This window comes from Tyto alba, unplaced genomic scaffold, assembly GCF_018691265.1.
Source record: "Tyto alba isolate M040663 unplaced genomic scaffold, T.alba_DEE_v4.0 Super-Scaffold_16, whole genome shotgun sequence".
NCBI lineage: Eukaryota > Metazoa > Chordata > Aves > Strigiformes > Tytonidae > Tyto > Tyto alba.
Genome location: NW_024881278.1, coordinates 9,011,542 through 9,030,866, shown reverse-complemented (window position 1 = coordinate 9,030,866; position 19,325 = coordinate 9,011,542). Strand labels below are relative to the sequence as shown.

At 50.1% G+C, this 19,325-nt stretch overlaps 3 protein-coding genes across 3 annotated transcripts in view; 2 read left to right on the top strand and 1 right to left on the bottom strand.

Annotated features, from left to right (window-relative positions):
- RALGAPA2 (Ral GTPase activating protein catalytic subunit alpha 2) overlaps window positions 1–19,325 on the bottom strand; it is a 166,326-nt gene that overhangs the window by 6,781 nt on the left and 140,220 nt on the right. Inside the window, exon 40 of the mRNA XM_042789382.1 lies at window positions 8,144–8,249. Coding sequence (XP_042645316.1) covers window positions 8,182–8,249 — 68 coding nt within the window. The 3' untranslated portion in view covers window positions 8,144–8,181. The remainder of the gene's footprint in view (window positions 1–8,143; window positions 8,250–19,325) is intronic.
- Window positions 1–19,325, top strand: part of CFAP61 (cilia and flagella associated protein 61) — a 134,063-nt gene that overhangs the window by 96,244 nt on the left and 18,494 nt on the right. The window contains exons 25-26 of the mRNA XM_042789385.1: window positions 12,157–12,247; window positions 14,680–14,845. Coding sequence (XP_042645319.1) covers window positions 12,157–12,247; window positions 14,680–14,845 — 257 coding nt within the window. The remainder of the gene's footprint in view (window positions 1–12,156; window positions 12,248–14,679; window positions 14,846–19,325) is intronic.
- Window positions 16,417–18,664, top strand: INSM1 (INSM transcriptional repressor 1). Its single transcript, XM_042789387.1, has one exon. It carries the CDS (start codon window positions 16,505–16,507, stop codon window positions 17,834–17,836), a length of 1,332 nt encoding a protein of 443 aa, XP_042645321.1. The 5' UTR covers window positions 16,417–16,504; the 3' UTR covers window positions 17,837–18,664.

The window sequence follows — 19,325 nt, the reverse complement described above, 5'->3', positions numbered from 1 at the left end:
ATTATCTATTAAAAAACCATTACATTGAAAAATGTTTTAGCATCTCTTGTGAGATGAAGACTGTCCTCAGGCTTTTATGGGGATAAAAAGTGACGTCTGGTCTTCTTTTGGCAAGGAATATGAAAATGCATTTATTGATTTTTATGTGTGTGATAGAATTAAAACTGTTTTGGGTGGTGCTCACATGGTCTATAATGATGCCACATGACCATGTGAATGCAAACCTGATGTTAGGACTGAATTTCTCTCTGACATTGAAAAAAAATCCTTTTAAACTAGTACAGGTTACACTTCCATCCACTTGAAGTATCTTCTAGCAAGATGTGAAGTGCCCTTAGTGAAAAGAAAATGTAGACTGTGAAAATGTGGTTTCTTAGTTAAGCTCCTAAACTTGCTGGTTTGAAACATTCATTCCCCTCCTTCCTTCTTTATGCCTCTGTTCTGGGGAGGGCCTTCCTATAAGGCAAGAAAGTACAGTGTTTTAATCTTTTGGTCTGCATTTAGATTTCCCAGCATGGCATCCAGTTCCAGGAATGGACACAGTGGAACAGCTGTCACCTGGGAGCTAATTTATTTCTGTGTAGCATGCAAATTATCTTTTAAATAATTAGAGACTGCACCTAGCAATGAATTTCCTCGCTGATTTGCGTTCGGTATAAGGGCTGAAAGTTAACCCCATGATACCGGATTTCCTGACCATAATGTGCCAGTGCCATTTTCAAATTAGCATTAACAACAGGCCCTCAAGATTCAGCTAACTTGAAAAAGTAACCCCTTCCGGTTGTGCGCGTGAAACTGCACCTAATGGAAATAATGAGATAAATAACATTTCCTTTTGTTGAGAGAAAAGTTCCATGGATCTCAGTATGAAATCTCAACATGATTAAAAGCTGTAGGACTTGACCCACAACCAAATGAAAGACTGAAATCCCTTCTCTCACCCCCTCCCTTCCCCTGCAGTAAATGGCCTTGGTGGAGGAAGCTAGCCAGGGTGGTGGGCATGCATCGCCCCCGCCCCGGTGCAGCTCAGAGGGGCTCTCCCAGCCCAGCCCTGTGCCAGGGGAGGAAGCCCCTCCACCCCTAGATTTGCAGGACCAACAGTCCCATGCCCCCAGTCCCACTAATACTGATTATGTGTATTCAGGCTGCTGCTCTTCAAGACACTAAGTTCATAAATTTATCAGCCTAGCAAGCAGTAACTGAAAAAGCCAGCGTAAAATCATCTGACCGTAGTGCCACAGCCACTTGGCTACAGAATGCCAGGGCTGCTTGAGAGTGTAAGCACTTAGTGAGTCAGGTACCCCTCCTCTGTACTACAGTATTTTCACAGCTCACTGAAAGCCTCAAAAGTGTTTTAGTTAATTTTGTTTTTTTTTTTCAGGGAAACAATACTGTATCTGATGGAACTAAAGAGTTTTAAATTTCTTCTCCTTTCTCCTTGTTTAGCAGGCAGGTACTATGGACATTTTTAACAGTGGTCTCAGTGCAACTCTACAATGGAACAGTTAAAATAGATGCCCCTCAGAATGCCTAGCTGCCTTAGCTGTCATCCCAGTGATACAGATACTAATGTGGTAACAGCAGATATTAGTCTTTTTCAAAAGTAATTGCCTATAGTTAAGCTTCTGCAGCCATATTTGGGCCTGATTCTCATTGGTGTTAGGGACTCCAGCTTAACACAGAGCAGCGCTTGAGTGGGCTCAGTTCATTACTTAGCTAAACACAAATTCAAGAGCCAATGTTTTTGTTTCTACCTATGCAAACAACAGCTGAGGAAACAGGCTGTTAAGCCAGAAGATGACCACATCCAGTCAGACAGCTGTCTCCTCTGACTGCACCACAGTGGGATGCACTTCATCCCTCTGACTGTTTTACAGGATACCAAGTCCTACTGGGCAAATTGCCAGGGCCTTGGACAGGCAATATTTACTGACCAAGAAAAGTCTCATCCTCATTTGTCATTGTGCTACAGGAAGGTGGCACCGCTGCCATCAGCAGTGGCCACCCTTCCATCTGCCTCATGCCACCATGGTAGGTGTACTCACTCCTGGGCCTTCAGCCATTATGGTCCTGAGCAGAGAGGTCGTATGATGCAGTCGTCCAATGTCAGGGCAGGCAAAACCGCAGGAACCAAAGACACAGTATCCTAAAGCCGAGGATTTTGTATACAAACCTTTTATGTCACCTGGAAATTTAACAGCATTAGTCCCTAGGTTTGGAATCCACTTTCAGAAGGAGTTTCTGCAGTTTTTGTTAATTTCCCATAAGGTTGCATCTCAGAAAGACTTGAGCACCCAAGATTGAGGCTCTTTCCAACAGGGAAGATTTCTCGTGAAGGAAAAAGCAAATTCCAGTAGGTTTCATATGAAGTGTCCCCTGTACTACACTCCTTCCCTTGGAGGTTTCCGGTGCTCGCTTGAAAGCCTTCAGATTCTTTCCATTGCCATAGCAGCAGATAAAAGAAGGTGGTGGGGAGAGAGCTCCAAAATATTTTTTCTTTTATTTTTAAGGTTATAGATTTGTTACTGGTCGTCAGTGCTCCATACTGTTTCACAAAGGAGGAATGTAACCAGCCAGTTACACCCTTTTGTGTTCTCCCGAGATGAAGGCAACTGTAAGGCAGTTGCCAAGTTATGGAACGTGTCCACAGAGCGGTGGAATCTCCCTCTGTTGCGTCTTAAGTACAAACCAGATAATTAGAGGGGTCTCCTGATGCTTGGCAACCAAATGGATTCTCACTGGCATCATGCCTTTAATATGAGATAGAAGTGCTTCATGTAGGCTTCATCTGGCATTAATGAAAACCAAATCTACTAACATAGTGCATAAAAATCTGACCCACTAGTTTCTAAAATACTTAAGTAGTTTATTTATCAAATTAGGTGTGAGTGGTTTTTTACTTGGGCTTTTGTAATACTGTATTAATGAACCTGTCATGACCTACAGAAGATGCTGGTTGCATCACATTAACGTGGCAGCAATACTGCTGCACGATAGCGAGTGCAGCAAAGGCAGCATTGCTGGAGGAGAGGCACAGGATTGGGCTGACAGTGATGAAGTGTCCCGTCAGAGGCAACTTCATGACGTCAATCAGTTTCTAAAAGGCACTCTCTGCAACGTGTTGCTCAGCCATCCCCTTCTCAAGTTTCTTCTCGTACCTATTCACCAAGCTTACTCTCCGTGTAATGCTGAAGTTAGTAAGATGCTGTATGTCAAGCACTTCTGGTATTTAACAATTTGTAAAGCATGCTGATAGAGTAATGCATGGTGTAGCGATGGAAGTGCTTTGAATAACACATAACATGGTGTACTAAGTGCTCTATTTATATTGTGTTTATATTTAGTTGTTACCAGAACTGTGCTTTCTGTTACCAGAAATGTGTCACCAGTACTTACTACACTTCAGTTGGCATCATGGAGCCATCTTGGTGTGCGCAGCCTGGATGTTCAGATTTTGCTGTATATATATGTAGGCTTTTTAGCTGAGAGCTGAGCAATGTTACAGGGTCAGTCCCGTGAAGGAGTCCAAGAAGGCAGGGTGTATTTTAAGAGACGATTAGCAGAAAAACCTTACAGGCAAACTCATCCAAGCTGAGCTCAAAAAGACTTTGTTACTTTTTTTTTTTTTTTTTGCTTTCCTCTCTAAGAACATGGTTTCTGGCGTTTTAAGGACTTGCCTAGCTCACTGACAATTTGTTTGCCCAGCACAGTGGTCTCAAGTAGCACCGTGAGGAGCATATGTCCATCACGTGATAGCAAAGCTATTTGCAGCAAGGTGCAGGTGCACTCTGCGTGCCCCGTCTCCATTGCAAGCCTTGGGTTTCTCCAGAGTTGGGTTTTAGATGTCCACCAAGCTGCAAAGGCCAGCGTGGGGACTGGAGGTACGAGGGGCCAGGTCCGTAGGGAGAAGCCCCCATTGGCAGACATTAACCAGAGGCTCTTCGGCAAGTAGGAGTGGGAGGGTGGCCTGTGGCTCCGGCAGGAACTATGCATGGCACAAAAAGTACAGGGGATGCTGCTGAAATGTAGTGACAAAGGAATTTTGTTCCCAGTGCCAGTATAGCAGATAGGATTCAGTGCTCACGTGTGAAGGGAACAAACAACCTGCACGTGCAGAGATGTGTGGTGATCCACCCCAGGTGCCTGGTAGAAGGTCTGCATGCAGCCTGGCCTGGTGGGTGTTGCTGTCCAAGAGGCTGAGCACCCTGAAAAAAATAAGGGATACTCTACACAGAGTGGCACAGCTTCAGCAGCAACAGGTACTGATGTACAGTAGGAGACGAGCCTGCCAGACATGAAACAGAAATGCATGAAGGGGGAGTCAAACTCCCTTTCACTAAGCTGCTTTGGAAAATTCCACCCAGAAACTACACAAGTGAATAATATTACCGGATGTTTCCTCTTCAAACGCTGTCATTCATGCTCACATTACACTTTTTATATTAGCTGTACAAGCTAAATGCTCAAAAATATTTTGAGTGGTATGAACAACATTTACTTATTTTAAAGTAATTGTTTAGATTTTTTTTCTACTTAAGTTCAATTCACACATCATAGTACTGTCATTTAACGAGAGTTTTAAGCAGAAGCACCACACTGGACTGTTTACTGATGGAACTCTAATAATAATCTTACAGTATAACAAAGAAATTATGAAAAAGAAGAACGTTTGCTGTTTCCAGTAATATTTTTAAACGAAGATGTAAATGTATTACTTATATCTTGGATAATCAGCGACTATTTAAATATGAAATGCATGCTACATAGAAAAGCTGCTTTTAAACCAGACTTTCAAAAATGAAGAGTGATTGTTCATTAAGAGAAATACTAGAATGCACTGCTGTCTGGAATTTGCCGGACCCCACACCATTAGCGCACCATGATTACATTTAAAGGATTCCACCTTGGGCTTTTGTTCATCATGCAGACGGTGAGACTTGTTTTCTGCAGGGATGAAAAAAACCAGAAAGGAAATGTGGCAGGTAGTGAGCATGGCTGAGAGGGACTAATGCTACTCAGTACACTTTACAGCCTAATTAGAGGAAAATTTGTGTGCTTTTTATGAAGAGAGAGACAGGATAAGGAGAGAGGAACACGTGAAGGGATATCAAAGCACTAACAGCTTTTTCCCTACCAGAATTAAATGCTAGCCCTGAGGTGCACTGGTAAAGCTGTACTTACATAGCAAATCCATATAAATGGTAGACCCCTTTAGGTGGCTTTAGATTTCTGTATCTGTGTAGTTTTTAAGGAGTAGCTAACTTGCTAATGATGAGTGACATTACTAAGAATCCCCATGTCCGAATTAGGAAGCAAAGGCTGGTCAATGGACTCTTACTGCATCAATTTGCAGTCGAACCTTGCTGATTCATATTAGTAATTATGCAAACCACTATGAACGACTGAACTCTGAATTCATAAACATTAATTGCAGAAGAGCAATCATGCCACTGCACACAGCATATTTGTGCGTCAGATTTAATTTCCTTTTAATTGTTTTTCATAATACATTACATGTGAAATAGGACCATGTGAAAAAATGCAATAAACCTTATTTCAGGATCAGCCATAATTTCCTCATAAAAAGAGCAGACAGCAATGTTTTTGTATCAGTTTTGAAAAGCAGAGGGTTTAGAAAGTTTAAAGAGCAGCTCACTGGGAATCAGCTGCACAGTAACTTCTACTATCTAGTAAAGTATCTAAACTTTACCAAATTCCACTGCTGCAATAATGGAGAATATCTCTCGAGGATACTTAGGAAAGGACTGCAGTATCTCAACGTGAAGCAAGTATTGCTAAGATCTGCTTTCTGATGGTGCCTCCAGGTAATGGCACTTTAATGTAACATTTCCAGGATATTAAAAATGCAGAAACCAGAAATGATTTATCAGTCACGATGGATAACCAGCATTCGCAAACTGACGATGCTGGCAAACAATGCATAGCCTAAACCATGACCCCCCCTCCCCCCCCCAAAGTCAGCAGGTCTGTGCAGTTGCCCCAGTGAGGTTCTGGACTGGGCCGGTGGGATCAGTGTTGTCCTCTACGAGGTCTGGATTCAGTGGCCATTTTCCTTGAGCAAGAACTGCAAGATCAGTTGCACTGCACTATGTTTTGCTATTGCACAGGTTTGTCTTCCAAAGAAAAGACATCATGGGTTTGGTTATGGTTTTCTTAAAAGTGGTAAAAAAAGCACAGGTTTCCTTTCTATGATTTACTCATCAAAAAGTACAAAAGAAACGTCAGCCTACAAATTAGTGAGCACTATCATTATTTTGTAAAATCTGACCCATGAAGTAAATCACCGATTCGTTGTCCGTAAGACTACTGATTTCACTAATTACTGGGTCAGAGCAGTGACAGAGAGTCCTAAATTAATGAATTTTAACAGAAGTAACTAAAATGCATGGACAAAGGGGCGTTCAGTGAGCAGAACTATAGATCAAGGAGTTAAATACCTTTCTTGCTGTAACCATGCTGTTGGTTCAAAATTCGCTTGATTGTTCAGCAGTTGTAAGAGAATTTTAAGAAATCGCAAACCAGGGAACGTTTTATATTCTCTGTGATTAAGAACAATCCTTTCAGGTGGTGCTTTATGGGATTTTACACAAATTAGTCTTGCTTTTTACCTCCATAATCAAGCTGTCTTTCAAAATTATTGGTCATACGATACTTAGCAGGAAATGTTCAGTGGTTTTATTTATACTGTCTTTAAATTTACACTTTATGATTCCTGGCCCAGCCATGCAAGGTATATCTGGAAATACTCTATCTTTTACTGGAATCACAGTATCTTTGTAATTAAGAGTCTTAAAAACCTCCATATATTGACCACAAAACAACACATCGTCTCTTTTCCTGGCAAGATGGGATGTTTCTTCTTACGTGCACTTGTGATGGAGAAAAGACTTTTGCTAATCTGCAAACTGTGTTGGGGAAGCCGTGTCAGAATGACCTGGGAATTAAATTATCATTGCATCCCAACCCACCAGAGTACTCTCCTCTCCCTGCTCCTGGGAAGGGGGATTCCCTGCTCTTCCTAGGGACTCCTGGCATAATTGTATTACACTTGAGCCCCTGTCAGCTGACCAGCTGCTCCAGTTTCATGGGTTTGTCCTGCGTTGGTTCATGGTGGTTGTAATAGCAGGAGCTTGCTTCTTACTGACGAGATGGTGGCAAACGCACAAAGGAACTCAACTTCTATAAACTGCCAAAGTCATTCAAGTTTAAAGAATCCAAATGTGCTAAGGAATGACTTTGAATATTCTGAGGTCTGAGTATTTGAGAACTGATAGAGTATCTTCCAGATATAGCTGATAGGGCCTGGAGATTTTGCATTTCAAGCATGACCTTTCTTCTTAAAAAAAATAAATTTACACCCAGAAAATGGACATCCAGCTTGAAAATTGAGCATGTTGTGCTAAGTGGGGGAAGCTACAGAGAGGAAAGGAGACTCTACATGACTTAAAGATTCTACATGACAGGAGATTATGTTTATCAATCACTCTGCTTTATATTGGGTACTAAAAAAAAAATGTGTGCTGCTCTGCATATGCTTACAGTGCTGGACGATGGAAGATACAACTCTGAGCGGAGTCCCACGGAGTTAATGGGACGTAAGGCAGGTCACTAGTGAATTGTAGGCTGCTTCGTGAAGAAATTAATGGGATTTCAAGAGATCTGTATTAATGATTATTTAGAGACAGTTAACAAAAGTTGCAAACAGATTCAAACCACTTCACGGATTGAGTTTCTCAACTTAGTTGTTTCCTCAGAGTTTATGTGTGTCGGTGAAAGCATGGGGATAGCAGGGATGCAGGGAGTTGAATTTGGTTTTGTTGTTGTTTCCATAAAAGCTTTGAGTAGCAAAAGAGCACCGACAGACACAGCGTCCTCAAAATTTGTAGCTAATAACATACCAGTAGTCTGCAGAGGGATTTTTCAAAGGCATCATCACAAGCAACGGGTGCCCTCCTGCCCTTTGAGCTTCTGAGAATCCCCCACCTTGTCCCGGTCTCAGAGAAGTCCCCGGGCACACGGGTGAGGCAGCAGCCAGTGCCGGCTGCTTGGGGCCGCAGTTTAAATTCCCTTAACTGGATTCTGTGCGGCGTGAACACGCGCCTGGGTAATTTGATAAACTCACCTGCAGGGAGGGATTATTCCACGTAGTTTAATGATCCATCAGGTCTGCGTTGGCAGGGCATAAGGTGTGCCCACAGGCCTGTCCGCAGTGGCACCGCTTATCTCTGCTGTCATCAGGCACACGGAAGCAGCAAGAAAAGGAATGGAAGTAATTAAAAGCATATTATAATCCTCACATTAAAAAGAACACCTCTATTTTTCAGGCTGTAACAAGGAGATTTACTTTCACATTAAGAGCAACGAGAGAATCAAACCTTTTTTAAAAATTGGTTTTTGTTTTTTTTTTGCCGTGTTAGATAAATTCATAGCACTGCTTTCAGTTTCTCTTTCCACCAGTGATTTTTTTTTTTTTTTTGGCGAGGATTGCAGCTGAGATTTTCCAAGAAAAGCACCCAATGCGAAATGCGTAAAGACAAAATCAACAATGATCCTCACAAGCCCATCTCTAATAGTATAAGTGGAAATTATTCAGGCTTTGCTTTGCTTCATTTTCCTGAAGGGAAGCCCAACTTGCAGAAGTTTGGAGAACACTGCAGTGGTGTGATAAAACTGGTCTGTATGAGTATTACAGTTACGCCAGGCTTGCAAACGATCAAAGATTAGGTCTGCCAGAGTAGGTAAGATCACTCTACAGAGCTGGTCTTCATCTTTCCTCCATTACTTTCTTGTCACGGGAGTTAAAATTATTTATGAAAACTTCAATTATTGGTGTTTTTTTTTGAACTTTATAGCTTGCTTTTTGTTTTGTTGTTGTACAAACCGAGTGTGTTATTCAGAAGGTTTTTCATTCAATTTTTAAGATTTTTCTGGCTGTCAGTGATACCTCTTGTGCCATCAGCCCTGACCGAGACGGCAGAAACGCTGCCAGGGGCCGGGCTTGGGTCCTCGCTGCCTCTGCTTTAGAGCACCAGGACACACCACAGACATACGGCAGCGTCAGAGTTAACTCTCACGGAGGCAGAAGCCTTGTTCCCCAAAAGCAGTGTGTAGTGGCAAATGAAATGGAGAATAAATACAGCTAGCTCTGAGACGGAAAGCCATGAGCATGCATGCTCCATTTTTGCTTGCTAGCCGTGGCCAACTTTGTCCATTTTATTTAATGCTGTATCTCTTGAAAAGGGAAAGATTCCATGTCTTTTGTACAGGACGCCACTAAATATTTTCCTCCTTCTTCCCTTTCATCTAATGTAGGCTACACATCACAAATGAGGCAGAACAGACTTTAAATATTGTTTGTCAATGAAAGGCGAGACCAGCTTCCTAGCAACAAAAAGGATGTCGCTTATTGTCTTCAAAAGGAGACCATTTCATCCCATCTCGTTACAAATGCCTTCCCATGATAGCTTCTGTCGATATAAAAGTCTGCCAGCAGGGGATCCCCATTAGGAAGTGACCAAGTTTGAAAACCCGTTATGCTCCTGGCAAACATTGTCATCTTGTACATATTTAGCCTGATCACTCTGGCAGGTTATGAAAGACTAAATGGTGCAAACACATGTGGCAGATGCCGTTCTCATGATAGTTGAGGAGCCTTTGAGCCTCTGTTGGTAGCATGCCAGCTTCATCTTGTATACTGAAGAGCATTATACTTTCAAGCCTTCTACAGCTTGCCCTGAGGGACTGCTGCTGAAGTGGTAATAAAATTCAGAATGAGCCTCAGAAAGTCAACTTGTTGGTTTGGCTTCAAATGGGTTTTTTCATTATTAAACTTCCCTTTAGCAGCCATATGTAGATCTGCTTTCTCAAAAACGCCATGTGCCACTTTAGGAAGGTGATTCTAACTGCAAAGATAAATAGATAAAAACGCAGAGCCAGCGAAGAAAGTGAATTGTTCCTGTGAAGCATATCTTTAAATTGCCTTTGGTGGTTACATTTCTTCAGATGAAGGGAAGTAAAGGGAATCTAGGAGTAAATGTTGTTTACTGGTAGCTCCTCTTGGCAGCCTAGCTAGAAAATACAAGACATACTCCATTCCTCACAAAAGGGCCTTTTATTTGCATCAAATATTGCAAACTGGGTGACACATTTCAGGTTTTGAGCTCCGAATCTGTGAATATGGACAGGAGCAGTTAAAAATGCATTTTTGGACCGAGCTGGTAACAGTAGCACTAGTAGCATCCCTGAAACATTTTATAATCAGCATTTAAGGCAGTGTCTCAGTGAGGGGGGTGAGCAGCTTAACCAAGGTAAGGCAGTTGGAAGACGTGCCTCAATCAAGAGATGAAATCACCTTATCGGCGTTAGAATTAAAATTAAGATGCCAGCTTGAAAACAAAATGTTTGGCCAGTGGAACATGGCTTTTAGCAGGGCACATCAGTAATATTAGAGAGCCTTTAATTATCTTAATGTATGCTTGCATAACACCCCCCCTTTTCCCTGCTTTGCTATCTAATATCAACATTGAGGTAAAGGTTTGTGTTGGGTGGGGTTTTTCTTCTGAAACTGGAGGGGTTTTAAGTATTTGGGGACTATCCCGTTCTTCTCAAGCTCCCTGCGCACGCTATAGGTATGTAATTTCTTAAATAAAGCTACCTGAAGCTGAGCTCATCTTTTCTAGCATTTCACGTCTGAAGGGATAGGTAGTGTCAGTCGCGGTAACGTGCTACCAGAGACTCCTAGGCTGGGCAGCACTCACCACAGCAAGAACACGGTATTTGTAATAGCGTCAATAAATATTTATACTGTGAAAACATCTACGGGAGGGAGCCCCACTGTGCCGGACACTCTGCACGCCTGGGAGAGGCAGCCCCAGCCAGCCTGCGCTATAAAGAGAAACGCAGATGGAGGGGCACAGTGGGAAGCGGGGAGAGAGCTGATGATGGGATGAGCATGTGAAAACACGGGCAAAGTTCCGCCAGGTGCTCCAAGTGTTATTAATTGTGCAGGGCGTTAGCGAGAGCTGAAGTTTCATTCAAAGAGTGAGAGCGGGGGGAATCGGGCCATTTGACATTAATGAAAAAAAAAAAAAAAAAAAAAAAAATCTTCTGCAAAAAGGAAATGGCACATTAGTTTTCCGTAGACGGGTGTGTCGGAACTGTTAAATTTGTGTAGCGCTTTGTAAGTTGCTTTATGCGGACGTTCATTTAAAGACTAGGCAACTGACCCAAGCGGCCGCGGGTGCGCGCTCCCGACAGCCATGCCGAGCGCGCCGCCGCCGTCCCGAAGACGAGAACCCGGTGGGCGCAGCCACGCAAGCGCCGCCCGTCTTAACACTTCCCCGGGTGACCCTGCTGACATCTGTTCCGTCACTGCTGGGGTGAACGCGGCGCCCCTCCTGACTCCAGTTAACAAGAACTACACGCAGAGCATCTCACTGAAGCTCTAAAAATTATTTTTCATTCTAGAGGAAAGAGAAATAAATCACAGCTTTGTAACCTAGCTGCCTCCGGTTATATTTACAGCCTCGAGGTTCTACATCGAGTCATGTCCTCTCCTTCCTTTTACTCCTTTTTCACAAAAGAATGCTGTCGTGAATGCTGTCACTGAAAGAAAAAGTTACAAGAGCTTCCTCCTAGAATAGGTTCGATTTAGCTTCAGCGTCCTAGTGCAAAGAACATATTGCAACACTGTGGTGGCCTGTTTTTCTGGCCTTTATTAATCCAGAAACCTTAATGATGAACAACATTTGTGTCATTGTCTACACAAATTTAATTTGTTTATGCAGCAGTTCAGTTAATCCTGCAATCTGCTTTTCTCAAATGAGGACAGATAATGGAGACACCGTTCTTTACAGGTCTTCAGGCTTTTAAATTCTGATAAAATCAGGATTCTTCACTGGGTCTTGCCACAGCTCTGAATTAAGCCACTTTAAATGTAATTACTGAAGCTGGCTGTACATCAGGAACATCCATTAAAAGAATTGATTGACCATGCTGTTATGGGAGGCATTTTATGAACAAACGATCATGATGGGTCCAGAACTGTAATTTATAAAGGCAAAAAAGCAGGTAAATACTTTATTAGCCGTTAATGAGAGGTTCACAAGATAACTAAATTTCTTCTTTTTTAACCAGCTACTTCAGGGAACCTTGGTCCATGGCCATCTATCACGATCGGTTTATCGATCTCAAGAGGGAGCTGCGCCAAATCCTGATGTCGGAACAGGTAAGAAAAATGACTGGCGAGTACATTTTATTATTTAGGCAATTTGTTAGTGTTGTTCACTTCGGTTTCTGCTCCCATCTTTCTCCTGAAGCTTTATGTTTCTGTTTAGCTATGTCCTCTGGGAAACCTGAGCAGATCCTGTGCCTCACAGAGGGGGTTCACCGAGTGCAGCGTGTTGTTCAGTTTCATTATTGGGGCATCTTGTTAAATTTGCCAGGAGAACTTTAAGCTGCTTTGTTTTCCTTCGCAGCATTTTTGCATGACACGTGCAGTTTAGTACAGCTACCCAGCAGAATTTGGAGGCTTATTCGTTCGGTTATCCTCTTTTTTTTATTAATGTTTCCTAATACAAATACACTACAGGCCATCCTAAACCTGTCTCAGCTGAGCCTATGAGATGTTTTTCAACATCTACGTGCGGGGAATGGCTTTTATAGCCGAAAGAGTGAAAGCGACTGGCTTTTTCAGTGATGAGTGTATTTCCTGAATAAGGATGAAATTAAAACGTTTGCTAATGATGTTGACAGCTCTGGCCTTAGTACCGTGGACCGAGGCATAAAGTCTCAGCAGCCTGTAGCTCTGCCTGCTCAAAATCCAAACCCCACTGCACTCCACGAAAAGAACTGCTAACTGCAGATTGCCAGCAACCCCGACGGCTGCCTCCTCCACCCCCCAATGGATTTCTGGCTGATCTCAAACATAATTTGCAGTCTGGATCTTGGTACTTCCAACCCACTACTTGGGACCAATTTACCCTCTCTCTCCTCATGGCTGCTTTTGCTTTTGTTGCACACCAGGGAATTCCGTGCGACGGCTGTATTTTCTAAGTATTCGCTCACACGAGGTTTTAACTGTGACGAAAACAAACAGAATCAAGTGTAAATGGAAGCCGGGCGGCAAAAGGAAGGGACGTTGCATGGACTGTGGCCCAGTCTGGCGTGCTGTCGCGTGTCACAGCTGTAGCCACACACACGCTCGACCCCTGCCTCCTCCCAGGAAGGGCCAGATGCAATCTTCCTCCTATTGTCACGATACATAAAGTGCCTCCGTGCAGTTTGATTTTTAGATTCTCTGGGAAGACATCTGTAAAAGCACACGAAATGAAATCCTGTGCAGAATGGGAGGCCTGATGAGAAGTGTTTTTCTTGCCATCGTTCAGCCACTTTCTTTTGCATGCTGCAAGTGTGAACAGCTTTGCAGAAAGGGGAATTGGCGTCCTACGAATTACAGACTCACTTGCCTTAGCCTTTTCTTGTTACAGTAGTCCTGACACACAAAATAGCCTCACTGAACGCACCCCGAGCACCTCTGTGCGCCAGAATTGCTTCCGTGAACACAAATGACAGTATCTGCATCTGAAGGCAGATTTATCATTTTGTACTTTTATTTGGATTTTCTTTACCATGATTTTAACTATATTTACTACATGTCACGTTGATATGTTTTCCTTGGGTGTTGCTTCACAGGCACATTGCTAAATACATAGTAGGTACTATGCCCTTACGGAATGTATCTTAAATGCCTCGGGACTGGCTGTGTTTCTGTATGGAGCAAGAGATCTGCTGTCTTGGCTTCCTGTTGCTCATATTCCCGCTCACTTCAGCGCTCAGATAAACTAGTAATGAAATGTAAAAATGGGGGAAGAGTACACCTTTGAAAGAGACGTTCAAGAACTGTGAGTGTAAATCCACAGAAGTCAGACAGTTCTGGTTAGTTTCCACAGAAACTGTAACTCAGTCTCACACGCTTAGGGGTAATATTTACGGAAGCGTTGGCTAGCAGTAAGTAATATATGTGCAGGGAAGGCAGTTATGGCTGGGGCGAGGGCTCTGTTTTTAGCCTGTGCCTTGAAAGGGGCACCCCGACACGGCAGGCGGTGTGTGCCTGCCTCTTGCTGGGGATGCTCCTGCCCCTCGCTGGAAGCCGAGCGATGGCACGGGCGCTGTTTACCCTTTCGCAGGATCACAAACATGTGTTTATTCCAACATGCCGAGCTCCAGCTATGCAAACATGCAGATGGCGGGGCTGGGTTTTTGCACCTCCATCAGCTGTTGAAGTATTACAGCAAGCTGAGGGCACACATGTGCAGCGTGAGATTTTCTAGAAAAGGCACTTGTCCTCAGTCAGAAAGAATGGTCCGAGTCTCACGTTGCAGCTGGGCTTGCTCTGGGAAGTCGGTGCAAAGCAGCCAGTGAATTGGGCATCGGGGGGGGGGGGGGGGGGGGGGGAAAGGAACGGGCCTCGGGCAGCGCCGCGGCTGACAAAGTCGGGCCTGAGCCCACGAAGCCGCCGTGACCCCGGCCGCGCACGTCTCGGCCCGACGCCTTTTCTGGCCGTTCCCGTTCCCCCCCCCCGCCACCCCCGAGGTCTCGGGGCGCGCATCCCGCGGCCAAGCGCGCTCCCCGGGGCGCTGACGGCTCTGCTTCCTGCAGGTGCCCGGGCTGCCCCCCGCCGCCGAGCCGCTCCCGGAGGACGAGGCGGAGCGGAGCCCCTGCCCCCCGGCGCTGCGGGACCCCGTCCTCCGCTACCTGCGCCGGCACCGCTCCCACCTGCCCGTGTACGCCCCGACCGGGACCGCCGGGACCCCGCCGACCGCAGGTGAGACGGCAGCGACAGCCCCCCCCCCCCGTCCCCCCCCTTCCCTAAAGCCGCGCCGGGGTGAACGGAGGAGGATGGGGTGTGTGGGGGGGGGGTGGTCTCGGTGTGCAGCCCCGACGGGGGGGGGGGGGGCCCGGCGGCGCGTGCCCGGCGGGCCCGCAGCTGTATGCTAATGCACAGCGGGCCGCCCCGCCCCGCCGCACGCCTGTCCCACCGCGCGGGGGGGGGGGGGGGGGGTGCGCGGGTAGGGCGGGCTCCCCCCCCATACACCACACACACCCCCCCCCCTACCCCCCCCCGCGGCCATGCCCGCTGACGGGGAGCCCGGGAGGGCGGCGGCGGTCCCCGGTGCTTCCCCCCCCCCCCGCCCCGGGCTTTGCGCGCCCCTTTGTGCCGCCCGCCGGGAGGGTCGCGCAGCTTTATGCTAATGAGGCGCACAAAGGCGGCGAGCGGGGCCGCGGAAAGGGGGGGGGGGGGGGGGCCCGCCGCTCGCTCGCGTGCCGCCCGCGTGCCCCACCGCCCCCCCACAAAGACGCCGGGGGGGGGGATGGATTGGAGGGGGGGGGGGGGGGGGGGGAGGCGCTGCCCTCTCACGCACCCCCGGGGCCGGCCGGCTGCTCGCAGCGGGGGTCAACCCGCTCCCCCCCCCCCCCTCCAGTTTCGTACCACCACCTGCGACGCGTAGATACTTCCCCCCCGCCGCGTGGCGCAGCGCGGAGCTCCCCGCGCAAATTCCCGCGTGGGCCGGGTTAAGCGGGGTGCTCGGACAAAGGGTTAAGGGGGGGTGTTCGGCCCCGCCGCGGGCGCCGGCGGCAGCACCTGCCGCGGCCCCCACGCACACGCGGGAGCGGGCGATGAGCCCCCCAGCGGCGCCCGCCACGGCCGCGCGGGGCAGTGCTGGGCGCATCCTCGGCCTCTCGGCGGGTCCGACCGATGCTGCTTTTATACGGTACCGTGGAGGAAGGGGGGGGGGTGGGGGGTGTATGTCCCCCGCGTGTCAGCCGCTTCGCCTCGCACCGGACGCTTCACGTCCCCGACGGAAACGCGAGAGCCGTGCCGCCGTCCCCATCCACGCGGGAAGCGCCGCCGGACGGCCCGTGGGGGTGGTGAGGGGGGCCACTCCGCGTAACAGGTTACCGCCGGTGGGCTCGCCCGTGGCAGCACGGGTGGGGGTGCTCGTTCCCCGCTGGGTTTATTCCTCTCCCGCTCGCTCTGGCAGCACCTGATACCGGCGGCGGGCAGAACCCACCCGCCGTGGAAACACCCCCCCCCGCCCCCCCAAAGCGACTTTCCCTCCTCCTCATCCTCGTCCCGCTGCTGCGCCGAGTTTCCTTCTCCCCGCACCCCGGTGCCGGCACCGGGAAGGGGAGGGGGGGGGGGGGGGGCGGCACACAAAGGCGCGCGCGTGCCGGTGCGGGCCGCGGAGCGTGCGGGGGGCGGGGCCGGGCGTGTGCCGCCGCCGGGGGGGGGTGGGGGGGTGGAATTGGGGGGGGGGGGGGGGGGGCTCAGGTGCACCCGCTCCGCCCGCCGCGCCGGCGCTGATTGGCCCGTCCCGCGGCCGCCGGCCCGAACAATGGCCCCGGCCCGCTTAAAGGCGGCGGCGGCCGCGCCGCGGGCAGAGCGAGCAGCGTGCGCCGCCGGCGCGGAGGCGGCGCGAAGATGCCCCGGGGCTTCCTGGTGAAGCGCAGCCGGCGGCCCACCCCCGCGTCCTACCGGGCGCGCTGCTGCCGCGAAGCCGCCGCCGGCCCGCCGCTCCCCGCCGGCGGGGCCCCGCCGCCCGCCTGCCCCGCCGCCCCGCCGCCGCGGGACTCGCCGCCGGTGCCGGTGCCGTTCGGGACGCCCGATGCCGCCGTGCAGGCGCTGTACAGCCCCACGCGGCCCGTCAGCAGGGACAAGTACCTGGAGCGCGGCTTCAGCCTGGGCTCGCCCGTCTCGGCCGAGTCCTTCCCCGCCCCGGCCGTGCCCGCCACCATGGACCCGCTCCTCTTCGCCCCGGCCGAGCTCAAGCTGTGGGCGGCCGCCGGCCACGCCGAGCCGCCCGCCGCCGGTCCCGCTGCCGGTGCAGCCCCCGCGCCGCCCGCCCCGGCCGCGCCGCCCGCCTCGGGCCGCCCGCCGCCCGCCAAGCGCCCGCCGGGCGCCGCGGAGCCCGGCCGGCAGAAAGCCCCGTCGGGCAAGAAGGCGAAGGCGATCCGCAAGCTGACCTTCGAGGACGAGGTGACCACGTCGCCCGTGCTGGGGCTGCGCATCAAGGAGGGCCCGGTGGAGGCGCCGGCCAAGGCGCGGGGCGGCTGCGCCCGGCCGCTGGGCGAGTTCATCTGCCAGCTCTGCAAGGAGGAGTACGGGGACCCCTTCGCGCTGGCGCAGCACCGCTGCTCCCGCATCGTGCGGGTGGAGTACCGCTGCCCCGAGTGCGACAAGGTCTTCTCCTGCCCCGCCAACCTGGCCTCGCACCGCCGCTGGCACAAGCCGCGCCCGCCCGCCGCCAAGGGCGGCCCCGAGGCGGGCAGGGCGCCGGCGGAGGAGCCGCCGAAGGAACCGGGCGGCGGCGGCGGCGGCGGCAGCGGCAGCGAGCGGGACACGCCGAGCCCCGGCGGCGCCTCGGAGGCGGGCTCCGAGGAGGGGCTCTTCGAGTGCCCGCGCTGCGCCAAGCGGTTCCGGCGGCAGGCCTACCTCCGCAAGCACCTGCTGGGCCACCCGGCCCCGGGCCCGGCCCCGGGCCCCGCCGCCCCCCCGGAGCCCGCCGCCGAGGAGCCGCCCGCCCCGCCGCCCGCCGAGTGCCGCCTCTGCCCCGTCTGCGGGGAGACCTTCCCCAGCAAGAGCAGCCAGGAGCGGCACCTCCGCCTGCTGCACGCCGCCCAGGTCTTCCCCTGCAAGTACTGCCCGGCCACCTTCTACAGCTCGCCCGGCCTCACCCGGCACATCAACAAGTGCCACCCCTCCGAGAACAGGCAGGTCATCCTGCTCCAGGTGCCGCTGCGCCCCGCCTGCTAGAGCCGCCCGTGCCTTCCCGGGGCCCGGCCCCGCTCCCCGCCGGGCCCGGCGCCGCGGCCGAGCGCGTCCCGCAGGCTGCGCTTCGGACTCGCCCCACGATTAGCTTTAATATGGCTTGTGAACTGCTGGAATCTGGCTTTACGTTTACCTTCCCGGGGGCTTTTTTTCGTTTGGGGTTTTCGGTTTGTTTGGTCTTTTTTTTTTTTTTTTTTTTTTTTTTTTTTTTTTTGTCCTTCCCCATTTCCCCCCTCCCCCATTCGTTTCGGTTTTTATAAATGTGAACAGATCAAACCGCTTGAGGAGAAATGAGAATTTCCTTTAGTATAGCCACAAATGCCTTGACTCTGCTGTTGATGGTCTCCAGAAAATGCTGTAGAAACTGCCTTAACTGTGACACGCCAAGTTTCTGGTTTTGTTCGTTCTGCCCTTACTAAGGTAGCTCATGAGTTGACTATCTGTATATGTTGGTTTGAGTAATTATGTTATTTATTCGTTATTTATTTATATTAATTATGAAGATTGATATTATTTGATCGCAGATATTCTAATGCGCTTTTTTTGTCTCCCCTGCCTGCCATTTCACTGTGCATTTTAGAAGGATCTTTTTTTTCTAAAGGGATCTGCTAAAAAGGTTTTAACTTTTATACCTAGAATAACACATGATCTTAACCATTTTATCCTGTGCAACTGACAGCTCTTACTTTTAGATGCAATCTCTTTTTCTACACACATTATTTTCTTAACTGTTAGCTATTTATAGAGTGCTTCGATAGAACTGTTTCAACTGTATAATTATTTACTATTCAAATAAAATATTTTCAAATTCAAGCGTGCCCCTGCTGCCTCCTGCTTCTCCCTGGGGGGGGCTTGGGGAGGGGGGAACTTGGGGGCTGGGGCCAGGCGCCGGGCTTCAGCTGGCAGGGTGCCCTGGTAGGCACCAGCCCCCCCTCCGCACCTTTTGATGAGATTAATTAAAAAGGAATTAAAGGGGGGGAGAGGAGCGGGGTGAGGTGTGTGTCTGACCCTGGGGGAAGGCTGCCGGGGCCGCTGCCCCTGTCCCCGGGCACCGGGGAGCCTCGGAGGAGCTTCCAGGGACCTTCTCTGGAAGGTGTTGCAGGGAAAATGCGAGGAGAGGGGGAGCGCCTTGGAGGGAGAAGCGGAAAACTTGGGAGAAATCCTTGCCTGGGAGGGGGTGTGCTGTTTGTTTGGGTGGCTCTCGCTGGCGCCCTGAGGTGGGGGGGGGCAAGGGGCTCTGGAGAAAAGCTGCGTCCTGCTCCAACTCCCCTCCGCGAGGCGGGAAGACAGCGAGAGCGGCAAGAAAAAACTCCCAGGGCAGTGGCTGGGGCAGGGGGACAGCATGGTGGGAAGCTCCCCGGTTCACCCCGGGGGGGGCACGGAGGTGTCCCCCAGCCCGTGGCGGGGCTCTGTGGGGGGCACGCCGGGTCCTGGGAGCGTTTGAAGCGGCAGCGGTGCGGGGTCACCAGCCCCG